The 26,037-nt window shown below is 45.3% G+C and overlaps 1 protein-coding gene across 2 annotated transcripts in view; it reads right to left on the bottom strand.

The window, feature by feature from the left end:
* Positions 1–5,453: 5,453 nt before the first annotated feature.
* Positions 5,454–26,037, bottom strand: part of CRYL1 (crystallin lambda 1) — a 161,439-nt gene continuing 140,855 nt past the window's right edge. For both annotated transcript variants that reach the window (XM_004435351.3, XM_087436334.1), the window contains 3 exons: positions 13,576–13,681; positions 6,436–6,542; positions 5,454–6,050 (listed from right to left, as the gene is read on the bottom strand). In XM_004435351.3, coding sequence (XP_004435408.1) covers positions 5,937–6,050; positions 6,436–6,542; positions 13,576–13,681 — 327 coding nt within the window. In that variant the 3' untranslated portion in view covers positions 5,454–5,936. The remainder of the gene's footprint in view (positions 6,051–6,435; positions 6,543–13,575; positions 13,682–26,037) is intronic.

Genomic DNA, 26,037 nt, shown 5'->3' with positions numbered 1-26,037 from the left:
ACGACACCAAAAGCACAGGCAACAAAAGCAAATATAGACAAGTGGGACTACATCAAACTAAGAGCTTCTCCACAGCAAAGGAAACCATCAACAGAGTGAAAAAGCAACCAATGGAATGGAAGAAAATATTTGTAAACTATACATCTGATAAGGGATTAATATCCAAGATATATAAGGAACTCATACAACTCAATAGAGATAAAACAAAAAATCCAATTAAAAAATGGGCAGAGGAACTGAATACATGTCTCCAAAGACATACAAATGGCCAACAGATATATGAAAAGCTGTTCAACTTCACTAATCATCTGGGAAATGCAAATCAAAACCACAATGAGATATCACCTCACCCATTAGAGCAGCTACTATCAAAAAACCCAAAAGATGACAAGTATTGGCAAGGATGTGGAAAAACTTGAACTTTTGTGCACTGTTGGTAGGAATGTAAAATGGTGAAGCCACTATGAAAAACAGTAGAAAGGTTCCTCAAAAAATTCAAAATAGAATTACCACATGACCCAGCAATCTCACTTCTGGGTATTTATCTAAAAGAATTGAAATCAGGATCTCGAAGAGATATTTGCACTCCCATGTTCATGCAGCATTATTCTCAATAGTCAAGATGTGGGAACAACCCAAATGTCCATCAACAGATGAATGGATAAAGAAAATGTGGTATATACATACAACCGAATATTATTCAGCCTTAAAAAGAAGGAAATCCTGCCAACATGCTACAACATGGATGAAACTTGGGGACATTTTACTTAGTGAAATAAGCCAGTCACAAAAAAGACAACTATGTCATAATTCCACTTATATGAAGTATCTAAAATAGTCAAACTCATAGAAGCAGAGAAAATGGTGGTTGCCAAGGGCTGCAGGAGGGAGAAATGGGGAGTTGCTGTTCAATGGATACAAAGTTTCAGTTATGCGAGATGAATCAATTCTAGAGATCTGCTATACAACACTGCGCCTATAGTTAACAATACTGTATTCTACACTTAAAAATTTAAGAAGGTAGATCTCATGTTAAGGTATTAAGTATTCTTAACACAATTTAGAAAAAAAATGCTCTTTGGTCTCCCACGTTGTGCAAAGAAAAAGCCAGTCTTCATATTGACCCTCAACGCCCCCCTCCCCCTCTGTGTCATCTCCTTCTGCTTCCTCCCTCCCTGCTGCCACTCAGCCACATGGCCCCCACCCCAGCTGCTCTTTGGACGTACCCCTTCAGCTCCCACCTCAGGGCCTTTGCACTGCTATTCCCTCTCCCTGGAGCGTTCTTCCTGAGATGTCTCCACAGTTCGATCCTCACTTCCTTTCGGTCTCTGCTCAAATGTGATCTTCTCATCAAGGCTTTCTTGATTACTTCTCTAAAACTGCGTGCACACACACACACACACACACACAACCTGTACTCCTTATCACTCTCCCCTGCTTTATTTTCAGCCACATAACTGATCACTTTCTGGCACAGTCTATACTTTGCCTATTGATTGCTTTGTGTTTTGTTCTCTCCCCTCTAGAACTACAGTATAAGCTCCATAGGGGTAGGTGGTTTGTGCCTCTCTCATTTATTAGTGTATCCCCAACACTTGGAATAGTGTCCGGCACACAGTAGATGCTCAATAAATGTTTGATAGAGGAATCCACTGAAAATGAATAAAACCAGCATTCTGGTTTTTACTTCAGTCTTGTGAGTTTGATTAGCATGAGAAAAATCACCTTATAATTCAACTATGCGTGCACTAACAAATTAGTTTCTTACCTCCAAACCAAGCAGGAACCTGACATGAATCGTAGCAACTCTATCATCAGCCCATCTTTGACATCTTTCTGTGATGTCCACAGGAACAATATATAGTCTGCTCCCTCGGCAGCGGGCGCCTCCTCCAGTCCTGCAGGAGCACTAAGCTGCTAAACTGAAGCATGTGGAGTAGGGAGAGAGCGCATGATGCACACTGGGGCTTCGGGAAAGAAGACATTCGGAGGCAGAGACCAACGTGAGAGGAACTGTGTGAGCATTACACTGTGGATGGAGGTGACAGCTTTGCAGTTCTGAGAAAACAACTCAGAAACCAGGCAGGACAATATTTGATTGGGCTCGTGCTTCTCATTAATTTCCTATTTTCTGATGGTAACTCGGTGGAGAAACCTGGCAAACACATTCAGTGAAGGCTAACACCCCCGGCGATGTCACATGGCTATCATGCGGCCCCTGATGGGATGTGACTAGAAGGGCACTTCACCTCTGGGGTATTCTTTCCAAAACCCAATCCCAGTCTCACCCTGAGAAAAACACCAGACAAGCCCAGGCAGGACATCCTACAGGATACCTGGCTGGGGCTCCTACGACTATCAGGGTCATGAAAGGGAAGGCAGGACCAAGAAACTGTCACAGACCAGAGGAGACTGAGGACACACGCAACGAAATGCAATGAGGTGCCTTGGATGGGATTCTGGAACAGAAAGAGGACGTTAATGGGAAAACCAGTACATGAAATTATACAGTTGCTCAACTAAAGCCAGCCAGCCCCAGGGAGGACAAACTGAAAAGCAGAAAGCCCTGTCCACAAGCTGAAGCTGCTCATTTTTAAGTCTTACAATGTACCTCTGCCAGGCTTGCTGGCTTGGGTTTCGTGGGAGGTTGTGCTCACACACCTGGCCCTCCTCACCTCCCTGATGGACCAGTTCTTATCTCTATCCAGCTGTTTCCCTGCACCTGGGTCCAGAACCACAAATATACTCTCTGCCCTTCTGAAGCTTGAAACGTCTAATTTTTTCAGCCCTTAGATGAGAAGCAAAACACTGGCCCTCGGCATTCTCATAGCCTATCACTTTTGCTGACTCCTCCTCGTTAGACATCGTGACAGCTACAAGCAAAACCAACGATCACTTCTGTTGCATGCATCTCAGAACAGACCTGACATCCACCCAAAGATACTTGACAGCAAAAGTAGGAAAATACAATTTAAACATATAAATGAATGTGCTCCCAAACTGTCCCCAGTGCTGTCTTCCATGCCCACACCACCACAGGGGACACCAGGACGCCCCTGCTTTGCCTTCCTACTGACCTGCAGCATTAGGCCTGATGGCCTCACTTGGCTACTCTTTCTGCAACTCCTGTGGCTCACTGATGCCGTGAAACCAACAGGTCACATGTGACATTTACCAACACCCCATATCCCCCAGCTAGGTCATCCTCAGATTAGTGACCCAAAACCTGGGTCCAGGGACTGTGGGCGGCCGTTATGGGCTCATAAGAGAAGGAATCAGGCAGGCACGGAGAATAGTGCAGTGACTTTGAGCAGACAAGAGGGTGGGTTACCTTGAAGGGAAAGGAGCAAGAGCCAGAAGCTGGAGGGAAAAGCAAGGGCTCGGCTGTTGCTCGGTGAGACAACTGGCTCAATAGCGAGGAGTCAGTAGCGGTGATGGATGGAGTCATCAGAGCTGAAGGAGTATCTAAAACTTCATCAGATGAAGAGAAGGATCCTTTTCAGGGCTGAAAACCTCCTTCGTGTCTTGTCACATTATCTTCTCAGTGAAGTTTCGTATCTGGGACATTTAAGTTCCTGCCCCTCCTGTGCATTTCCTTATCTTGTAAAACAGCATCAGCATCTGGGCAGCTGCCTGAGCTGACAACTCAGGAGGCTCTGATGTCACCAGATGACTGTCAGCTCTACTCCAGGATGCTTTCCGAACTCACTGCCTTATCAGCCCCCACCTGGACCACAATAGTCTCTGCCTCCAGCTCAGTCCCTCCTGTTGTCAGAAGGAGCTTTCTGAAATCCTGATCTGACTGGGCCACTCACAGTCTACAGACCTTTAGGCTCTACGTTGCCTTAGGTAAAGTCTAACCACTAGCATGGCCCCCAGAGCTCTTCACCATCTGGATCTGGCCCCTGCTCCGCCTCCCCTCCACAGAGCTCGCTTTCAGGCCCCAAGAAACCACTCCCCCTTTCTGAGGCACCCAGCACCTTGCCCCACTCTACTCCCTCTGCTGGGAAAGCTGGCTGACTCTTACCTGTTACTCAAGACCCAGCTCAAAGCCTGCCTCCTGTGAGGACTTCCAGGGCACACCCACAGCAGTTAGTCATGATCTCCTGTGGATATGATCCTCCGGAGCAGCTATCATATTTTATTTAACATTTTGTTGTCTTACAGTAAACTTCTGAAAGGCAGGGACCATGTGCTTGATGCCTGGTGCATCACAGTGGCTTAACCGATGCTGTAGCATAAATGAATGTGATGGATGAGTGTACGTGCACACTTAGCTGGAATTACTGCTTCCACATGGTTCCTAATCAGGGATGCTCGTTCCCACACCACCACAGTCTTGGCTCTGAGGAAAGGCATCTCCCTACTGGGTGAAGCTGGGAGGCTGGTCACCTGAAAGCCAAAGGCTAGAGCGTCATTTGGGCTGGGAGCTTTCAGGGAACCCTGCACTGGCATCCAGTGATCAAAGTTTTGTGACATGCTGGCCTTATGGGGTGGAGGAACTTCTATTGCTATTTCCCAGAGTATTTGCGGAACTAGTGCTAAGAAAAGACTCCAAGTCAAAGAAGATAATGGGATGTTGAGTTAAAGTTGAACAGTTATCTTTACTGCAGGACTTGGAGCCTTTAACTTCCTATGGACATGTGAGCACCCAAGGGTGGGCAGTTGATGGAGTTTCCCGATGATAAATAAATGGTAAGCAATAGGACATACTGGAGTATGTGAGGAAGCCATTTGGTGTAAAACTAATTCGGCCTGACCTTGTTTTTCCAAGAGGGCCTGATGTGGCCTTTGAACATGTATTATATATCTGCTTTAAGCATTTACTATGTCACAAAGACAAGAACAAATGCCCTTAAGATAAGGATGCAACTTCCCCCGCATTGGCATTTCCTTAAGGACACGCATTTCTCCCTAGGGTAGGATTTGATTCCTGTGCTCATCCTGTAACCACCCAACTCAAGACAACAGACCTGCTACCTGCTGTGTCCATCCAAGACAGCAGATCTGATACCTGCTGTGTCCATCAATTGCTGTGCCGGCAGGGCAATCTCGTAACTGCTGTAAAAGGGACATTACAATCATGTGATACATGCTCTTTGATGGTATATAACCGCTCTGTACACCCCATTTCTTTGGTGCCTTTCCTTCCCCAAGGTAAATGGTCCTCAAATTTGGCTCATAATAAACTCAGCCCAATTTTGATTTATAGATTGATTATGGATTATCCACGTCAACACCGAACACATCTGATCACAGAGCCACAGCACAGGCACTGTGGAACCTACTTTGGGAAACACTGGCCCAAATTGGTGGATTTTTACTGAATGACAAACGAAGGACTCAGAATAAAGTATTTGTTTATTACTCATTCATCACGGTCACTCTAAAATATGTCGATCATCAGGATCAAATACTGTCTTTCTCAGACAGATCAGAAGAAAAAGGAGGTCTTTATGGAATCAAAAACTTTTATTCAGAATAAGCATTAACAAAATGAAAGTAGTTGCCTGATAAATGCAGCGCCATAGAGTATTCAGAAAGGGATTACAAAATAATTATAAAAATATTTTGCTACAGACTAAAATAACGAAACTACAATCATTGCCTATAAATATAGCTATATGTAATCATACTAAAAATAAAAGGTGAAAATCTTCAAATGATTTGCTCTCTTGCTCACCTAGGGGTCCGGAAATCAACAGCCCTCAGAACCAAGTGCTGCTGGACACCCAAGTGAGGGTCTGATCAGAAGGGACGGTAAGCCACTAAGCCTCCACCACCGAGTGCCTGCTAAGCCAGGAGGTCAAGCTCAGAATCTGCATGCTAAGCACCACTATGGCTTCCCATTGTTTCAGAGCAATCTGATTAACTGCTTCTAATTCCACCAAATAGGCCTCCCAGTGAGAGGACTGACAGTAGCATTACAAGAAGCTCTACTGGGACTGCATCTGACTTTTCAATCTGGCAAGACTCATAAGGCATTCGTCTCTCCACTTCCTTCTGGCAGCTAAGTGCTGTGGATCACCTGGAACTTTCACACACATGGCCTGGAAATAGGAAAAAAAAAAAAAAAGAAAAGAAAAGAAAAAAGAAGTATGAAGAGGCACTAATTTATCAGGAGTGTAATTGTTGTTCCTATTTATACCGACTGTGAATTTGCTTTCAAAGACAAAAGAAAGGTAATAAACCCCCAATTAACATAAGCTTTCTAAACCCAGAGAGATCTACAGTTCTCGCAGACAAGCCAAAAGGAGCTCGAGTTCACTGGTCACATTGCTCTTAAGGTCTCCTATGGCCATGACAGAACTGTGGACAAAGTTAGGAATGAGGAACCATCAAAATCAAAGCAAAGACTCAGCTACAAATAAAGCTTCACCTGCAGCCCAGGGCTTCCCCTCAGCCAGCAAGGATCTCTGCAACGGGTCTACGTACCTGGTTAACTTTTTCAACTGTGGCCCCAGAAAACTCTGGAACGGGTCCAAAAGTCTTTAGGACACGTTTCATGCCTTCTCTGTATCTGTCACAGTAGCTTAACATACCTGAAATCATATGAAAACAAGAATCCACAATATCAGCAAGAACATTACCTAACTCCAAACTAAGAAATCTGTTCAGAGAGTGTTGCCCTGGGGTCAGGTTAACTCCACTCTTTCCTTCCTGTGGATGAAGAAAAGGTGGAGGTGGGAGTGCACCTCGGTGAGCGCAGTGGGCTCTGGGGAATGAGGATCCTCACCATCAGTCCCTCATCAAGCTTTCTCCAGATCTTCAGGTCCTGAAAAGCCACAGGACCCTCGGGCCTGCCGTTCTACCTCTGTCTGTGCATCTTCCAGGACACTCCCATCGGCCTGCTTTCCTGCACTGATGTGTTAAATATCACATGAAGTCCTATTTTCACCAAAAATGTCGTCTTCAACAACGTATCTATAAGGTTACTTGTGTAAATGCCTTGAACGCATTTTCTAAGAACCAAAGTTGTCAAAGCTCAAAGAAATGTTTCCCATTTTACTCTTCTTCCATGAATTTTTGTTACCACTTCATTGGGTGTCTACAAGGTGGCAGGTTCTTGAACATGGGTTGTGTTTAGCCGGGAGGTAGGCTGGGAGTTCACGCGTGAATTGGAGCCCAGTCAGCCCAGCCAGGCTGCATCTGGCCTCGGGCTGCACTGCTCTCCACCTGCTTCTGCCGCCTCCAGGCCCTCGGGAAGCCAATCAATCTCTTGGGTTCTAGAATAGGGCCCTGGGATTGGATGGAGAAAGACATGAGGGAGAGGCTCATCCCGAAGGGAGATGGGAGGGAGAAGCACGGTGACCTAAGGCCGCAGGGGGCTGTGTGAGGCTGGAGCTCAGAGGTTCTGCAGCAGCCAACGTGCGCAGGGAGGAAACACGAGTCAGCTGCAGCCCCTCTGCACACAGAGTGGGCAGCGGGGCTCGTCGCAGCCCCCTCCCAGCGGCCCAGGAGGCAGCCGGGGCTGGGCCGGTGCAGGCGTTTGCTCCGAGACAGGCCGCATCAGAGCCAGGCCTGGGTGCACAGAAGAGCCGCTTCTCCAAGTCTTGGGCCCGCTGTTCCGCCTTCGGCCCATTTCCCACATCTTTCTGAACCAGAAAGACTCCGCAGTTGGTCAGTCAGGCTAAAGGACAACAAGGGACAAGTGAGGCTGCAGAATTCGCAGAGACCAGAGCTCGGCTCTCACCTGCCCCCCTGACAGCGGATGTGACTAATCTAAAATAGAAATGATCACTGCTGGATAGTCTTTGAAAAAAAAGTCAAACCACTTCTCTGGGGTTAGTGCAGGCGGACCTACACTGACGTGGAAGCCTGAGCTCAGGGTTTCCACTTTATTTGTCTCAGACAGTTCTTCTCGCTCAGTGTGCTAAAATTACATCCAGTTTGCTCTTCGAAGAGAAATTGCTTTGCAGGGTAAAAATTTCAAACATACAAACTTCTCTGACAGCATCTACAATTAAGTCTCTTTTTAAAATAAGAGGTTTCGGGCCGGCCCCGTGGCTTAGCGGTTGGGTGCATGCGCTCCGCTGCTGGCGGCCCGGGTTCGGATCCCGGGCGCGCACCGACACACCCGCTTGTCCGGCCATGCTGAGGCCGCGTCCCACATACAGCAACTAGAGGGATGTGCAGCTATGACATACAACTATCTACTGGGGCTTTGGGGGAAAAATAAATAAAAAAATAAAAAATAAATAAAATAAAATAAGAGGTTTCATTTCATTTAACACAACTTGACAGTTCAGAATTCTGGAAGGCTCCCTAAATATTCCAGCACTGGCTGGTGATAACCAAATGGCGTAGCATTTCTGGAACACAGAAAACAACCTATACATTTATTTCCTTGTGGAAATTAAATATTTACTTCCCTTTGTTTATTTATTCAAACTAAAGGTGATAAAGTCTAGACACAAATACAGTTTATTCCTTTTTGGGGAGCAGAGACACAAGAATCAAATAAGTTGGAAAGATATCACATTAGAAGAAAGTGGGAAGATTCGCTGTAGCTGTGTGTTCACGCTGTGGTGGGAGAACAGAAGCCCCATTTGTCCCTCTCTTCAGAGCCAATGCCATCTCCCCCTCCACGTGCGCAGTCATCAGCCGCGGGTTTCAACTCACACCACATTTCACCTCTGCAGTACTTTCCACCTTCTGAGTGTTCTGTGAAGTCATTTGAATCTCCCTGGGGCTCTCTAGAACTTTCTTCCCCTACTATCTTTTATAAAATTTGTAGGCATTTATTTCTTCAGGATAGAATAAAATATGGTGAAACTCTTTATAATACAGTCATCATTTCCCCCCAACTTGTTCAGGAAACCAATTAAAACTTCACTCTCACTAATAAAAAACAGGTTCTCTAACATGCACTCAGCCTCTTGGAATAAGGAGCCCCGCTGGGTGTGGTGCAGCGGAGGCCCCGGCGCGTCACGTGTGCGCAGACGTCCCGCGGCGTCTGCAGGGAAGCCTGCACCTTGGGGAGCGCGCTCCCACTGCTTGGGCACCAGCCGCTGTCAGGGCCTGCGCTCAAGACCTGCGCTGCGCTGTATTACGGACAAAGTCCTGGTTTTATCACTGTTACTGTTATCTGCAGCATCTCGCCTTCCATTAGAGAAGTATAAAAGGAGAATTGTACTTTATTTCCAACAATAATTTTGGCTTCTACAGCATGAAAGAAGAACTGGGTGGGAATTATTCTAGAATACCTATTTCATTGGAAATGGAAAGGAAAAGTACCCTTTCACCTTTGATCCCACTGGTCTCTTCTTGCCCTGTATTACTATGAAATTTACCTTCCCTTGCATCTTTCCTTCTGCACCTCCATGCCCTCTGTTCTGTTCACCAACTCTTGCAGATCTTAGCTTTTTAGAAGGCTTTGAACCTAATTTCTTAAGAGATGCTTATATGGAATACGAAAAAAAAATGGAAAAAAGAACTGATTGTCATGAGATTAGATTTAGCTTATCTTTCTGCCTTCTAACTTGGAATTCTTTAGTTGTGACCCTGAAGGTGAGAGAGTGTGCTTTCTGGAAACTTCAGCATAACCCAAGGTGGATGGGTAGGCAGGGAGCCTTCCTGTCTGTTTGCATTTACGGAGCAGGTCCCGGGTGGGAGGCCCCACTGTCACCTGTGGGAGCAGCTACTGTGATGTGCTCTGGGGCTTCGGTTTCTTGGAGAGCTCCAATTGCTATGCACACCAGAGGAGTCTGGTTTTCACACAGCTATGAACCCACACCCACATGAAGTCACCTGCTTTAAGAGACAGGGTTTCACAGAAACTATCAAGGAAGATCAAAAAGGCCCCAAAGCACAGAGCGACATTATCTAATTCCCACCTGAGACCTCGCCTGAGGTCAGGGAGGCAGGTGGAGACAGAAACCTACCCAGGGCCCCTTAACTCACAAAGTCCCAGCCCCATCAGCTCACCTGTTTCACTGCAAATAACAGCTCCACATAAATGAACCAACCCACCAAGTAGGCATATCGATTAAAACAAAAGACAAGACACGCATCTTCACACAGGAAGAAATTTTGTGAGGCAACATGGTAACACTCATTTCCCCTGGAGGTGGCTTCTAGGGGCTGCAGATTCTGAGACACAGAATTGCCCAGGGAGAACTAAACTCAGGAGGCGCCCAAAAAGCTGCCAGTTGTCAAATGGAGCAGTTCTCTGTGCTGATCTACTCGTCTAAAAGCTTAGCAAAGAAACAAACCAAACCCACTCTTGCGGTTTCACTATTCCACAGCAAAAATGTCCTAACCTGTATTTATTCTGTATTTCTCTCTCACACACTTGTGAATCTTTTGGGGAGAATAAAAACAAAACAAGACTGGAAGAGTAGTGAATTAAACAAATAAGACAAACTTTGTGTGAATGTGACATTTATTAATAAATTAACATTATTAACATGAATATGTGTTAGCCATTGTGGGAGATCAAAATTGGCCACCCTGAAATATGTCTCTTTACCTTAATTATTTTCTCTGACAGACATCTGACCGCCCCCAAACTGCCTAAGGAATTTAACATAGAAGACCTGTTCCAGGAAGGAGCCAATATCATATGATGGCTGTAATATAGTGTAAAATAGATGTTACAATAGGAAAGGCACCAACAAGCCCACATTATAAAAAATTCTCTCTCTCCCAGGCCATATTCTCTGGGTGGCCCTGCAAAGAGTTGCCAGACAAACATTTACATTTATGAGGGAAATCTCCATTTGTAAAGGTCTCTCCCTCTCTATACTAGGAAGAGGGGGGATGACCTCATTTCTAGAAACTTATCAATGTGGAAGGAGGGGCCTTAAATCTGCATACCCTTGATTACTGTAATTTCTCTCTCCCTTCTGTCTCCCTCCCCACCCCCAAAATCCTCCTTTCTCTTTAGCTGAAGATGGTATTTAAAACAAGAATCTCTGCCATTGTGTTGAGAAACGCAGTTTCTCTGGTTTCTCCCATGTATACATGTTATTAAACTTGGTATTATTTTCTCCTGCTAACCTGTCTTTTAATTACTTGGCCAGCCATAAGAACCTTAAGGGAAAGGGCAGAGGGGGATTCTCCCTCTTCCCCGACACCATCCAGCTAAGTGTTTCCATCTGGTTTAATTCTCACACCACTCTTGTGAGGTAGTCACTGTTGCCATCCCCATTTTATAGAGATGGAAACTGAGGTGCACTGAACTAACTTGCACAAGGTTATTTAGCCTGTAAGTCAGGTAGGGACTCATACCGACTGGACCCACTGACCAGATCCATCATTCTGAGAGCTTGTCCTTCATGGGTCTTGCTTTTAAAAAGTAGCCAAAAGGCAAAGTAAGCATGCTGGCCTCCTGATTGTCAAGTGCTATTTTATTAGATTAAAAACAGATCCCCAAATATTTTTACCACTTCTAGATAAACTGTAGCTTTTAAGGCGAATAACTAGCCTTAACCTGAGATGCTGGCTTTATGAAAACAACATCAGAAAAAAAGAAGAATTCTCCCAACTCCAATCTTGATATATTCTGGATGACACGGTGAGGAATAATGAACATTTCCATTGGTTCCAAGCCAGATCTTATAACTTTCTAACTCTGGTCTTTGGAATGCTCTGAAGTTGAAAACTACATCCGTCCCCCACTATCATATTAAGCCAATTAGGTTTTCTTATCATATCTGCTTTGTTTGAAAAATTGTTATGGGCCTCCTTCCTGTCTGCCCCACTATTTGATTCTTGAGTTTCTAGTTTCATTGGCTTCTGTTTCTATTTGTTTGAGAGTCCAGGCTGTTCTCAGTTCTCTCCCTATCAATTTCTCTGAATACCTGAATTATCTTACTTTTCTCACGAAAAAAGAAATAAAGAAAAACATGGTGGTTATCAAGTAGCATCTATATACATTTCCAGTGCTTAAATATGTTCATTACTTTTGAGGTTCTGGTTGAAAAAACATTTGAAATTATCCAAGACTTTATTTTAATGATACTTCAAAACTCGTGTTTCACTTTTATGAGGGCCTCTTTCTTTACATCATCCTCTGTGTTCAATTGTTATCCTACCACAAAAGGAATACGCTGGTGCTAGGAGAGACTCCCCTCCTCCTTCAGCCACTCTCAGCAATGCTTGGGTTTAAGGAATAATCTAGTCAGTGACTGAACCACGTCTGCACAACACACATGACCAATCTAATCAAGACATTGTGTGTGCACTGCTGTGTGCAAGAATATGTCAAGTAAAACTGCCTCAAATTATTTGTTGGAAATTATGTTTCATTAATTATGGCGGTGAAAATCTACTGAACTATTACCAAAACGTTGTGGAATTATAAAATCTAAGTCAAACAGACTCCGACTTCTAACCTCACTGCAGGAGTCTCCCCTCAACATCTGAACATCCTGGCAGGTAGGCACCCAGCCTCCAGCTGCTCAGCTCACCCACTCATGGCACAGCCCTCTCCCTGGACATTAGCTCCAGTTACTAGAAAGTTCTTCCTGCCATGTACTGAGCCCAAACCTGTCTGCCTGCCATTTCAAGTCTTTCATTTTGGTTCCACCCCCACAAAAGACATGGACAGACAGACAGACACATACATACACTACTCTGGTCATCTTCTTCTGAATAAGCTTCAGTTTCTCAATATTTTTGTTAAATGTAGACTGTGGAGCTGAATACAATATTTGTTTTCTCTTTCTACAATATGTTTTACAAGTTAATAATATAATTATTAAAATAACATATAATAACTGTAGAAATTTATGACAACACAGAAAAACAGAAAGATAATAAAAGTTACTTATAATTTCAACACCAAGAGGTAGCCAGTAGAAATAACATTTAGGTGACATTTTCCCAGATTTTTATACATAGCTTTTAAAATTTATTTTTTTTTAATTTGGTGTAGGTTTTATTGCCTGTTTTTCAAATGACATCTTTCTGAATCGCTTAAAATCTGGCTGACAGTTTCATTCCTGGAAGATCCTCACCCTTCTCAAGCTATCTTTCCTTTAGAGTTAGCAGATCCTGGGCTCACGCCTTCTTCCCCCTAGGTCCTTTGAAGTCGGCTCCCTGGCCCTGCCTGCTGACCACCAGCCCCTCCTCCTGTGGAAGTACCTCTCTCCTGGCTCCCTAGCCTTCTGGAAGGAAAACCACAGCTCAGCAAACCACACTCAGAAGCTGCTTGTATTGAGGCAGAAGATATGTCCAGCAGAGGTTCACATGGTTACTTCCCTATCTTTTTTTTCTTGCCTCGGTAAATAATTTTACCACCTTTCTCAGGAAAATACAACTTTATCTCCTATCAGGCTGGATGATGTGTGGCAAAGTCTCTGTGACATCACCCATCTCTTTCTTTTCATTCTCACCTGAGTGCTCTTTGCCACATGGAGCCTGAGGTTTGTGGATTTACATCTCAGGACACAGTGATCCATCCCAGCCCCTCTCTCTGAATTACGGGGCTGGCCACTGTCTCCTATACATGATACTGTTTCTATTCAGTTGTAAGAAAAGGCAAAAATTGACTCTTTATAAAACCCATGAAAACACCAAACAGCACAGAATTCCCAGCACAGAATTAGCGCCGATGGAACGAAAGCTTACCTTCTGCATTGAGATGCATCGTTTCCAGGGGTCCGATGAACGCATACCGCATGCCCAGGCCATCTGACATGACAAGGTCAAGGTCAGCTGGAGACACTATTCCTTCCTAAACGGAGAAAGTGGGGCAGCACACAGATGAATTCTCTGGAAAGACAATTTCATTATCATCATTTTCATCCTAACTTCTTTAGAGCAGGATCCCAAAATACTCTCCAAAGCACCACACAATAGTATCATCACCTAATTTTGCATGACAAAACTGTAATATATAAATGGAACCTGAAAAAAGAATATTTTATGAAATGGTCAAATACCAATTCACTTGTTCCACCTGGGCTGTAATCAACATGGGCTTGAAGTAAATTCCCTCTCCCTGCTGTGCCCACCTCCCCCGGCTTCCATTCTCTACCCTACAACCTCTGTGTCACTCGCAGGTTTGGAGAAGGGGAGAGGATGAAGAGAAGGGGAAGAAGTAAGAACAGGATACGCAGGAAAAGGGCAGGAAGGATTTTCTACATATTTGCCTAAGATCTGGGGCAATAAGATTGGAGCCATCAAAGGAACTGGAAAGTTGCTCTCCAGGCTCTGCCTGCCTGCAAGCCCAGCCTTGTTCAGCTTTTAATGAGTTCGTAAAAAATGATATTCTTTGATGAAATGCAGCTTAGAAGTGTGCTTGTTTGCAAAGGTGGAGCACTAGAATCTTCTGCAAAGGTGAACTGCAAAGCAAGAAGCAAGCTGTTAAGCATTTAGGTTAGACATCAAATTGGCCATCCGTGTTACTGGGCCCGCGCCTTATACAGCCTCTACCTCAATAGCCTTTGGAAATGAGCAGGGACACACCAATAAATATTTGCATAACCTGGCACTTCACTGCCGGTTCACTCTCCACCTGAGGATATTTTCACCTTGGGCTTTTCATCTGTCAGGAAGGCAGACGTGGGAGAAGCCCAGGCCATATTTTCCCCAATGTGTTCACTGGTCGGACTGGTAGATTTACTGTGAACTCTTCGGTTATTTCCTGAGTGGTTTCTTTCACAAACAGAGCACTGAGGGGATAGAGAGAGCTCCTGCCCAGCAGCCAGGCCAAATCTGCCTGCTGTGAGAGGCCACTAAGTATGGCTGCTGTCTCTTCCATGGGTAGCCTTGGTGGCCCCTGCCAGTCCTCAGCAGTGGGCCCCAGTTTACCAGAGTCCCAGGGCGGAGGATGAAGCGCTCTGCTGTGGAAATCTCAGTTCTGCCCCTCCCCGCAGGAGCACCTCCACATGCTGTGCATCCACCCAGCTCCATGAACAGGCTCAGACACGAGGCCCACCCTGCACTGCCTCTTTTACTCTGGGTCACAGGGCAAATCCTCTCCCTCTCCTGGAAAGGGCTGTCTGTTGTCCCACCTGAGAGGGTGTCTGTGTGGGGCAGGAAATCTCTCATCAGAGGGCTTCGCCATGGCCCCGTGGCCAACAAGGAGGAGCCCTCTGCCCTCCAGGTGGCCCTGGGAGAGCTGGGCCAGGCCCTCCACGCTCAGGAACTGGAGACTAGAGCTCCCCCTGCTGTCCCTCCTCCTCCTCCTCCTCCAGGGTCCCTGTGACTCCTTTACTACAGACTTCAAAGTCATGGAGATTCAGAGAGAGAGGGGATTTGTAGCCCCCTACCTCCACCTGCAACCTAGCTGCTAAGGGAGAAACACCAGTCGTCTCAGGTCTGTGTGCGTGTTTGGACCACCCCGTGGTGACTTGGGGGCGAGAAACTGGGAAGGGGATGGAGCCGAAGAACCAAGAAAACAGAGCCACCCACGAAGGGCAGGTACAATTTAGTGTGACTGAGAAACTCTGTCTGAAAGAAGCACTTTCCATATAGTTTTGTTTGTGTGTGTGAGAGATAAACAAACAATGACGTGTACAAACCACACAAACACAGTTTAGAGAATAATTACAAAGCGACGTGCCCCAGAACCACCAACATGCCCGTCTTTCTGCTTGTATCCTCCCCTCCTGCCCAGAGGCAAACATCCTGACTTTTATAATAACCATTTCTTTAAGATTCACCATCTACGTTTACATTCCTAAACCACAGAGGTTGCTTTTTGCCTGTTTTTCATCTTCTTCGAAATGGAATCACACTGTGCACTCTTTTGTGATGTGCTTCTTTCACTCAGCCTTACGCTTTTACCTATGTTGTGTGTAGCTGTAGTCTGTACATCTTTGTTGATGTATAAAACTCACAGTTCATTTATCCAGCCTACTGTTCACGAACACTTGGGCTATTTCCAGTTTGCGGCTACTGTGAACAGGACTGCCAGAACATTCTTGTTCATTGCTTCCAGGGCACGTGTCCAGGTGTGGGTGCTCCTGGAGCACCCACAACTTCAGCTTCATTAGATAATGCTCAGCTGCTTTCCAAAGTGGTCGTACCCAGGGTCGCTGCCGCCAGCAGTGTATGAGTTCCCATCGCTCCACGTCCTTTCCAGCACTTGATGGTGTCACGCTTGCAAAGGTTTGCTAATCTGGTAGGCCATCAAGTATCTCCCTGGGTTTCCTATTAGTTCTAAATCATCCTACCAAGAGTCCTCCGCCCTGGGACTCTGGTCGGGGTGGGGGCAGCAACAAGGAGAAAATAATACAGCCATGCACCACACAACAACATTTTGGTCAATGACAGACTGCATATACAACAATGGTCCCATAAGATTAGTACTATATAGCGTAGGTATGTAGTAGGCTATACCACCTAGGTTTCTGTAAGCAAAAACGACGTTCGCACAATGACGAAATCGCCTAATGACACATTTCTCAGAAAGTATCCCTGTCGTTAGGCGATGCATGACTGTATACAGAAGGTCCAGAGTAATGCCCAGAACTATCAAGAAACCGGCTGTTAAACCACACGGCATTCCCGCCTTCCTCTCTCTCCTCACCAAGCTCTTGGGGCAGGAAGAGTGGCTTCTGGCCCTCTCTCTAGGCTGCCTAAAGGCATTTGCTGTGGCATTCCTGCACCCTGTGGGCTCTGGAATGCTGTGAAAGGCAGCCAGGCAGGGGCCCTGCAGACTCTCCCTTATCTTTGGTCTCCAGGTCAACATTCCAAACAGCCGGAAGTTTTCATTACAGCATGCAAACTGTGAAGGATGCAAATATGCAAACCATCCTATACCTGCAGTGCTGTTTGCCTTGGCTCTTTTCTTCTCTAATTGTGTTTAGTACTTTTAGAGCCTTTTAGACTTCAAAAGGACCTCAAAGATAAGGCACCCAAGAGGAGTTAATTTTTGATTTCTAAGTATCATGCGAGCTACCAGTGACCCCAACTAACTACAGCCTTAGGGAGATTGTCCACACCACGTCATCAAGTAGGGGAGGAGCACACTTTCTCCCAGTTCTCAAATGTCATCCGCTCTTTCCTATTTCATCTATAGAAGCGTTATTTTTTTTTTTTTTGAGGAAGATTAGCCCTGAGCTAACATCTGTTGCCAGTCCTCCTCTTTTTGCTGAGGAAGACTGGCCCTGGGCTAACATCCGTGCCCATCTTCCTCTACTTTATACGGGACACCACCACAGCACGGCTTGACAAGTGGTGCGTCGGTGCTCACCCGGGGTCCGAACCCGCGAACCCCAGGCCGCCGCAGCAGAGCACTGCAACTTAAATGCTGCGCCACTGGGCCGCCCCCACCCCGGCTATCTATTTTCATCAGTTACTATTCATTAGTTGAACAAGTTAGAAAAGGGAAAAAGTTTTAATATCTTCTCTTCCTAACTCCTTCTTTCTGCCCCATTTAGATTTTCTGAAGTAGATTCTCTAAGCTTGAGTTTTTACCCAGAAGCTAAGTCCAGAGAAAAGAAACAGTCGTAAGTAATTCAGCCAAGATGCTCACTGATTTCATGTCACAGAGGCAAACATTCGAGTTTGTCCCTTCTGCACTCAGCACCAAACTAAAGGTTCATGTGCAGGATATTTTGAAGCTCAAGTTGCTTAATTTTGCCATCGAGCTCCACTCCACCCAGAGCCTGAGGGACATCGATGGCCTAGCTGTTAACATTATCAATAATGATTAAAATAAATAATCACGGTGGCATAAAAGGCAGAAACAAGAGCTCGAGTTGAACATACTCATCTGATACGTGATTCCTTGGAAATAGCACTCTGCACACTTGTTTGAAGACTGAAACCCTACCCCACTCCAGCGTGTCTGTGGTTCAATTAACATTTGTCAGTAAAGCTATCGGTACTTCCTCCATTTCGTGGTAAAATTCTCAAGTCACACGTACAAAGAAAAGCCCCAAGTGGTTAAAAGATTCTTAAAACTTATAAAAAGTAACAGACACTAAAACTACTGTTAGTTCAAAACCTGGTTTGCATCTTGTCCTGAAAAATCACTGGGTGAGGAGAGCCTAGCCAGAGTGGGAAGGAATCCCCTTGATTGAAAAACTTCTTGCCTCTACTTCCTTTAGTTAAAACCTAAGACTCACCACAATCAACCAACACACACTCGTGGCTGGCGCACACGCTCTGCACCTGGCATGCTGGAAGTAAATGCCCAGTCTGGGGAGGGGCACACACAAAACTGCCATCCAGGAGTAAGGAGCAAATGCAAGACGGTCAATAAAGTACTCAATTACTGTGATACAAACTTTAAAATTAAAGGTTTCGGGATGTATCAGTGAGGGTCCTACTAGAGAGACAGAACCAGTGTGTTATAAATATGTAAAAAGATTTATATCAAGGAATTGGCTTATGTCATTGTAGGCACTGGCAAGTCTGAAATCTGGGGCAGGAGCTGATGGCGGAAACCTCAGTTCTGCTCTTAAGGCCTTTGAACTGATTGGATGAAGCTTGTCCAAATTATTAAAAATAATCTCCTTTACTTAAAGTCAACTGATTATGGATACTAATCACATCTACAAAATACCTTTACAGCCACATCTGCCTGTGTTTGCCTGAATGACTTGGTGCTCCAGCCTAGCCAAGCATCGGCCCTCACAGGGGATAGAGCAGAAGCCCAAAGCATGGTGATCACTCTTGGGTATCCTGGATCTAGCACTTTTTTGTGGGGCAGGAAAAGGAGAGAGGACACATCTAACAAGTAACAATAGGCAAAAAGTTAATGGTTGCAGTGGTACTAGACCTTTGATTTGGTCCTTTAGAAAGGGAGAGGCAGTGGGGGGTCTCACATAGTTTGGGGATGCAATATTTTTTTAGTGAAACCCTGGGACTAGTTCCTCTACTGATTACCTGCTACACAGAATTACTTTTCCCCCTCTCTAATCATCCCATTCTCATATTAAATTTTCTTATTCAATTCACGGATTTTTTGCATGCCCTCATTTTCATTTACTTTTCTCATTTTTCTTCATGCCATCTTTTCTTGTCTAGTTCTTTTTTTTTACTAATCCCCAGCTTTTGATCTTTTTCTATTTTGTTTTGCTCTACTTTTCACCACACTTGGTCTTGAATTTTCAAGTTTTTCTTGCGCAAATCCTGCTTTACCTTCGTTACCACCATCACTACCAGGCACACAGGCTTGCTCCCCGGGAATCTGGACCAGGTCAAATCAAATCCTTCCGGCCACCCTCCCACCCCCACAACCAGTAGAGCTTGGGTTTCAACCTACTGTCTTAACTGAGAAAAGGGAGCCAGAAAAAGTGTGACCTCAGGTAAATGTCAGATAATGAAATGTAACATCCAAGGGCATGAAGGAGGCACTGGACTGCTTTGGTATCACTCCAGTCAGAGGCCAAGGAGAAGGGGTCACAGAAAGAGAGTCCACCTCAGTCGCTGGTTAGAGCAAGGATGTAACAAATTTAAACTTCAGTGAGCTCCCCATCTCCAGAGATGTGTCAAGGATGGACCAGACAAGAATAATCACTGGTGTAGAAATAACTCAAGTACGAATGAGGGGCACTGGACTTGCTTTTAGAAACATCTGACCCTGGAGGCCTTATGAATGGTGCAGATAATAATAGAGTTACAGCTACGGAAGTTTAAATTAAGAGCTATCACAATGAGTCATGGTCTCTCTCATGAGAACTAACTAGAACCATGAGTTAGCTCCCTCCATTTCTATATTTATATATACTTATATATTCTTGTCTCTGTGCTCTTCACCAGGCATTACTTCTCCTACATGCAACACGAAACTGGCTCCAAAGCAAGAACGAAAAAGACCTGATCTGACTGTCCCCACCCACACCACCTCCCAGGGAAAAGGTGAGGCAAACACAAGATTTTAATAAGTAAAAAAGAAAAGACAGATAAGTGCTGCCCCATTATTACTCAAGGCTGTGGTCAGGTTGGTGGGCTGCTCAGCCTCTTGCCAACACCTACAAGTTTTCTTGGAAGCGGGGCACAAACATTCCTGCAGAATGACAGGCAAGTTTTGCTAACTTGTAGAAGAGCGGCTTGAACCCCACATTTAACTGATGCAACAGGACACTGAATCATACCCATAACACACCCATTGTCCAGAGTCTCCTGAGAGGAGGCTCAGGGGATAGGAGAGGCACAAGGTGGACCGCACCACTGAGGCAGCTGAAACAAGCCCATGCACACCACTGACGGCAAGAGCTGTGGTTGAGTCCTCTGAAGGCATTCCAGCTACAGCCATCAAGGCGTAAATATGTTGTTCCCACTACCGGGAACTGTCCCATGAGAAGACTCCAGAAGAAGAGACTGTATATGAGAGAGGCTCACTGCGGCATTATAATGGCAGAAAACTTGAAACTACCTTAAAACAACCCACAACAGGGGAAAGACTAGATTTTTTTTTTAAAAAGATCAACTAAATGAAATATCACTAAGCCATTAAAAATGAATAAAAACTTGAGGAAAGTATTCTTAATAGAAACCAGACAGGAACACAGAAAAATAAAAGCAGTTTGACTTAGGGTGGGGAAAACATAAGTAGTATTTTTTCCTTTGGATAGTCTTTAGAATAAAGCTTTTAAGTGGAAACAAACCAAAAAAGGCAAGGGAAAGAGAGGAAAGACTGTGTCCTAATACAAGGGATGGCCCAGAGCTCTTTAGGCCCCAGTGGTAGCACTCTGGTGTGTTTTTTCTAGATGCTGTGGTTATATCAATGCTTTCAGAGAGAAAAGCAATAGTATCATTGAGTCTGGAAAAAAGGAAAGGTCTTGACCTTAAAAACAAAAAAAGCGAAAAGAATCCACCCTTTCGTGCAAATGTGAATAAGTGTACTACTGTTCAGCAAGGGCGGTGATATCTTAACGGGGTCGGGGGCGGGGGGGGGGGTCCTCTGGGAATAAAGTTTTTTATAAAGAGGTTTGAACCAAAGAGTATAAATCTCCACTCCAAAAACAGAAGCACAGTACAGCCCCGTCTCCGCCTGCCCCGCTGGTGGAGCTTCATGCCTCTGGGGCCGCAAGTCACAAGCCAGCCCACGCCCAGCTTCTGCCTGCACCTCACAGAAGGCAAAGGAGGCCAGGCAGAGGCTGCACGGCATGAGTCGCCACCTGCAGCCTCCCTTCTCCACCTCTCCCCGGGGGACCCTTCCCTCCTCTGTCCTCTGTTTCAGCGGCCCTCTGCGCCTGCCTGTTAGCTTTTCAACTCACGCTGGCGGAGCCAAAATCCATCACTTACACTGACTGATTGATTACCCTGATTGATTACCTTTTGTTGACGATCAGTAGTCAGGTGTTGGAGTGATAGCGTTTTTGTTTAGCCTTTTTCAGAGTTGTTAGAATACCAGCCATAGAAGCTTTTACTTGAAACACTCCTGCAGTGATCCCAGGCATGCCGAGCAGGAGTTTTCAATTGAGCACGTGGTTGATGTTTTCATTATGCTTGTCTGTTAATGGGGCTGGAGGTGTCTCTGAAATACAAATCAGCAGGCTCTCTCCTTTCAACAGGATTTTGTTGTTCGCCAATGTGGCTACTCAGAAAGTAACCTCCCATAAAATAATAAATACTATTATAAGAAGGGTCTACTTCTTATAGACAATCGCTACTAAAGGCAGTTCTAATTAACAATGATTCCCAGCGAGCAAATAAAGTGTTCAGAGAGAAGAGAACTCCAGTTTCTGCAGTGGCTTCCATCTTGCTTTCATCTTCACTGGACTGCTCTGGAGAGGAATCCTCACAATGCAGGAAACTTCTTCAGTGGGTGCTGTAGCCAGGCCCAAGTCGCCCATCGAGTGAGAGGGAACCTCAGGAAAGCTGAGACGGATGAAGCTCCGTGCACAGGGAGCACGCAGCTCTCGGCTCCAGCGTGAAGCAGGGAGAGATACATCAAGAAGCTCAGACTCTGTTTCTGCACAAAGCTACCAGCCTTTTTGGAAGAGTTCATGCATTCCTCTAACCCCCCATTCCAGCAGTCTGCCACACGCATTGTGACATACCTCAAGTCATAACTAGATTGAGTCTTCCCAACCAGATGGCCAACTAGACGTTGCCTATGAATGGCCTCTACTTAATTTGATCCTCTCCCAGTGGTCAGTCTAGACATTAAACACTTGCTGAGTCATGGCTGTGGGTTCTGATCTAGTTCTGGGACTTCTTAAAATGCCAAAACTCTTAGTGTCCACAGTGTTGCCCTATAGGTGAAAAGCATAGCCCTCTCTTGGCACCTCTGGACAGAAGGCCATTGATAGGAAGCTCCCCGAATTTAAAGCCAACAAGAAAGCAGGTCTCAATTACTTTGGAGGATGGTCCTCCAAGGAGGTGACACATCTGCTCCAAAGGCCCTGCAGTCCCCAGGTGTGCTAGCTGAGTCACCGGTAGGATGGAGCTAAGGAAAATGACAGTCATGATGGATCCATGATGGCCTCTGGTAAACCTCATGGGGTGAAAGGGCTAGAGCAGTTGGAGCCAAGAGAACTCTCTGATGTCCTCTGGTGATGAACTTGCTGCCACAGACAAGCCCAGGCTTTGGAAGGCAAGAAAGACAGAGGCCAGGTGGGTGCAGGGACAATGGGCCGCGGATGTGGGTGAGGCGGAGAGGTGAGTGTCCTCCGGGTGCTGGAGGGCTGGGGGACGATTCCCTCAGCCTCACCAATACCAGCATCTGGGTTATATTTTCAGAAAGTAGCATAAATAATGCAGAAACTGCAGAAAAATGTTTTAGAAAAAGTTTTGCTGGGTGAATTTTGACCTGGTGAGAAAGGAAAGAGAAGGGCATCGTAGCCTAGGGCACACTGGAAACGGGAAGTTGGGAGGCTTGTGTCCACTGCACCTGACACTTGGGCAGATGAACACAGAAGACAGAAAGACCACGAGGCAGGCAAGGGCCTGGAGGGACCCACGGCAGAATGGGAAGTGAGGGGACACGCCTGCCTGCAGCCCTGTGGGAGCAGGGAGAACTGCCCCAGGCTGAGCCCCAAAGCGAGGCCCAAGCCGGGAAAGGAACAGGCAAACAGAGACGGCATCAGTTCTGAAAGGACGTGAGGCTCAGAGGTTCACAGAGCTCAGTGAGCAGGGCTGCTGCAGGCTAGTTCTTTCCAACCACAAGGGGATTCACTCAGATGCTCTACACATTATTTCTTTAATTAAAAAAAAAAAAAACTAAACTTTTAAGTTTAAACTTTAAAGCATGTAAAATGTAGAAAATCCTACAGCTGAGGGTGTGGTATGGAGGACCGGAGCCTGGGTCTTTCTTGGCTCCTTTAACTTCCCTTTACGTCCTGGCCCATCATTCTACATGACTTTTCTTGCCAAGTATACAGACAGGTGTCGCCAGCGTCTGTACCGTACTACATGACTCAAGCCTCAGCTTTTTTCTCCTGGACACATTCCAGGTTAGCCACAGCCTGAAGCAGTGTTTACAACATCTTCCCTCTAAAGAAAAACTTCTAAAGTAACCCCACCTTCCAGCTGCCTGTAAGCACGGCTTTGAACATGCCTTCTCTTGTCGAGCCTCTCAAGCCACAGACTACTATTGCCTTCCTTTATCCTAAAGCCTGTGAGACCAGTGACTTAGTCTGCTTCTGCTCTCTTTTCTTCTTTTCATCCTCACTGTCCTGTTCTGTACTGTCTTCTTCCAGAGAGTAGAAGTCTGAGTATTTGGCAGGTAATGTACTTACTCGGCCGCACGGAACCTATTCAGGGTGACGCTTACGGAAAACGCCGTCAGGGAAATGACAGGGCCTCCCCAGACTATTAGAAAAGGACCGGCCACGGAGGCAGCTTATTGTCTGAGATGCTTCCTTCTCAGAACACTGGATGTGTGAGAAGGAAACTTCCTGGAGACTAATGTGAACTTGGAGACCTGGACCCATGCGAACACTAGTTTATAAAAGGAGAGAAGAGATGAAACGACCGCCTGCCTCCGCATGATCACAGCACACGTGGAAGAAATGTAAGAGGTAGTTACAGCAGTAAATTTAAAACTTATAGGCAATCTTTCCCCCCTAAAATACGTTCACCCCATCAGTTCCCCTTCGTGTCACCTCCCATCCCATAAAGGCACTTGCTATACATTCCAATTTGAATGCTCGTTCAGCTAGCCAACAACACAAGACCAAGAGCACGTTGCACAAACACACCTGATTCACAGCGCTGCACGCAGGAGGATATGCACGCAGCCGCTCAAGTACAACGAGCCTACTTGTTTCCAGCTGCTCTCTCTGGAGGGACCAGCTTCTGTTCACACAGGCCCATGACTAATAAGAGGAAAAGCTGACCCCAATTTGCATTCCTGGTCCGGAAATCAAACGCTAGAGGAGGATGGCCGATGCTCAGTGGGCAGCATGACAAGGAAGACGCCGTCTGGGCATCCACCTCCAAGCAGGCCCAGCGGGACACGAGCAAGGCCAGCTTTGCTTTAGAACATCGACTCATCCTCTGGGCAGTGATAGCCCCGCATTTGTTTGTTCTGATGGGTTTGTGTTTTAATTAAAAGTGAATTAAACCATTTCTTTTTTTTTTTTTAGGTTTTTTTTTTTTTTTTTGATGTTTTAATGGTTTCTAACATTGTGAAATTTTGGGTTGGACATTTTTGTTTTTCCTTCACCACATATATGACTCCCTCCACCCCTTGTGCCCACCCCCCACCCCCACTGCCCGGGTAACCACAGTCCAGTTTTCTCTGTCCATGTGTTGGTTTATATTCCACATATGAGTGAGATCATACAGTGTTTGTCTTTCTCTTTCTGGCTTATTTCACTTAACATAATACGCTCCAGGCCCATCCATGTTGTTGCAAATGGGACGATTTTGTCTTTTTTTATGGCTGAGTAGTATTCCATTGTATATATATACCACATTTTCTTAATCCAATCGTCAGTCGAGGGACACTTAGAATTAAACCATTTCTTAATCAATTTTCACATCTTTTTGGGGGATAACCAGGGTATTCAGTGTCATAAAAGTAGGACTGGAAATGACGACTATGAAGTGACCATGTGAGAGTCTTCCCACTAAGCAGAAGCTGGTTGAAGCTGCACGTTGATCTGTTATGAGCCCAAGTCAGAGATAAAGAGTCAGAAAGAAGAGACATACAGAGACAGGAAAACATGGAAGGAGAAAAGCCAAATAAAAAAGACGGTAGAATATACTGTATCACATTGAAATTAAGACTCCATCCACTGAAAGTTAAATTAGCATTTAACGCTCCAATAAAGAAGAAAAAATGCTGTCAATAAAAACTAAGATATTAAAATATAAAAAAAAAAAGTTTATCTTAGAACAGATGAAATACCACACATCAAGACTTTGAGGGCAAGGCTTCACCGGGGAGTCCTATAAGCCAGAACTTTTCCAACTGTTATGTGCACATGAGTCTCCTGGGGAGCTTGTTAAAATGTAAAGTCTGATTCTGCAGGTCTCGGGGGGACCTGAGCTGCTGCATTTCTAACAAGCTCCGAGGCGAGGCCCTTGCTGCCGTCCACGGGCTTTGGGCTTCACTTGTGTAGCCAGAATATGAGCTTTTCAGCTCACAGCTAACTCACTGGTGACAGCTGTTGCATACAGAAAAGAATGCCGGTTTCAGGGATATAGAAAACATTGTTGTCATTCTCATCATTATAATCCATAACATTTACTAAAGCATTTCTATATGCCAGGCATGTTCTAAGCCCTTTACATATACTAAGCCCTTTACATATACTGCCCCATCCCATTCTCATCATATTTTGATAAGAAAGAGGCGCACTGTCATCTCCACTGAGAAATGCAGACACTGAAGCACACAGGGGCGGCCCAGGTTTGAATCCTACTGGACTGTGGGATATGGATCAAACCACTGAACCTCTTGGGCGAGTGTCTTAATTTGTAAAGGTAAAAGTAACAACGTACCTCTTATGATTTTAAGACTGGATGATCTGAAAATATCTGACAATCATGAGACATGTAAAGGAAAGTACTTCGTAAACTCTGAAACACTATACAAACTGAAATTACTGATGAGTAGACAATTCTCGGTGATTCCTGTGCTGACTCCTAATTCCTGTTAGACTCATAAATCACATTCAACAGAAACTCTTGAATGAGTTTACCACAAAAAGCTTCATCTGTTCATTTTACTCCATG

This window comes from Ceratotherium simum, chromosome 10 (assembly GCF_057802395.1).
Source record: "Ceratotherium simum simum isolate JZ-2026a chromosome 10, ASM5780239v1, whole genome shotgun sequence".
NCBI classification, from domain to species: Eukaryota; Metazoa; Chordata; class Mammalia; order Perissodactyla; family Rhinocerotidae; genus Ceratotherium; species Ceratotherium simum.
This window is presented reverse-complemented; position numbering and strand designations above follow the sequence as displayed.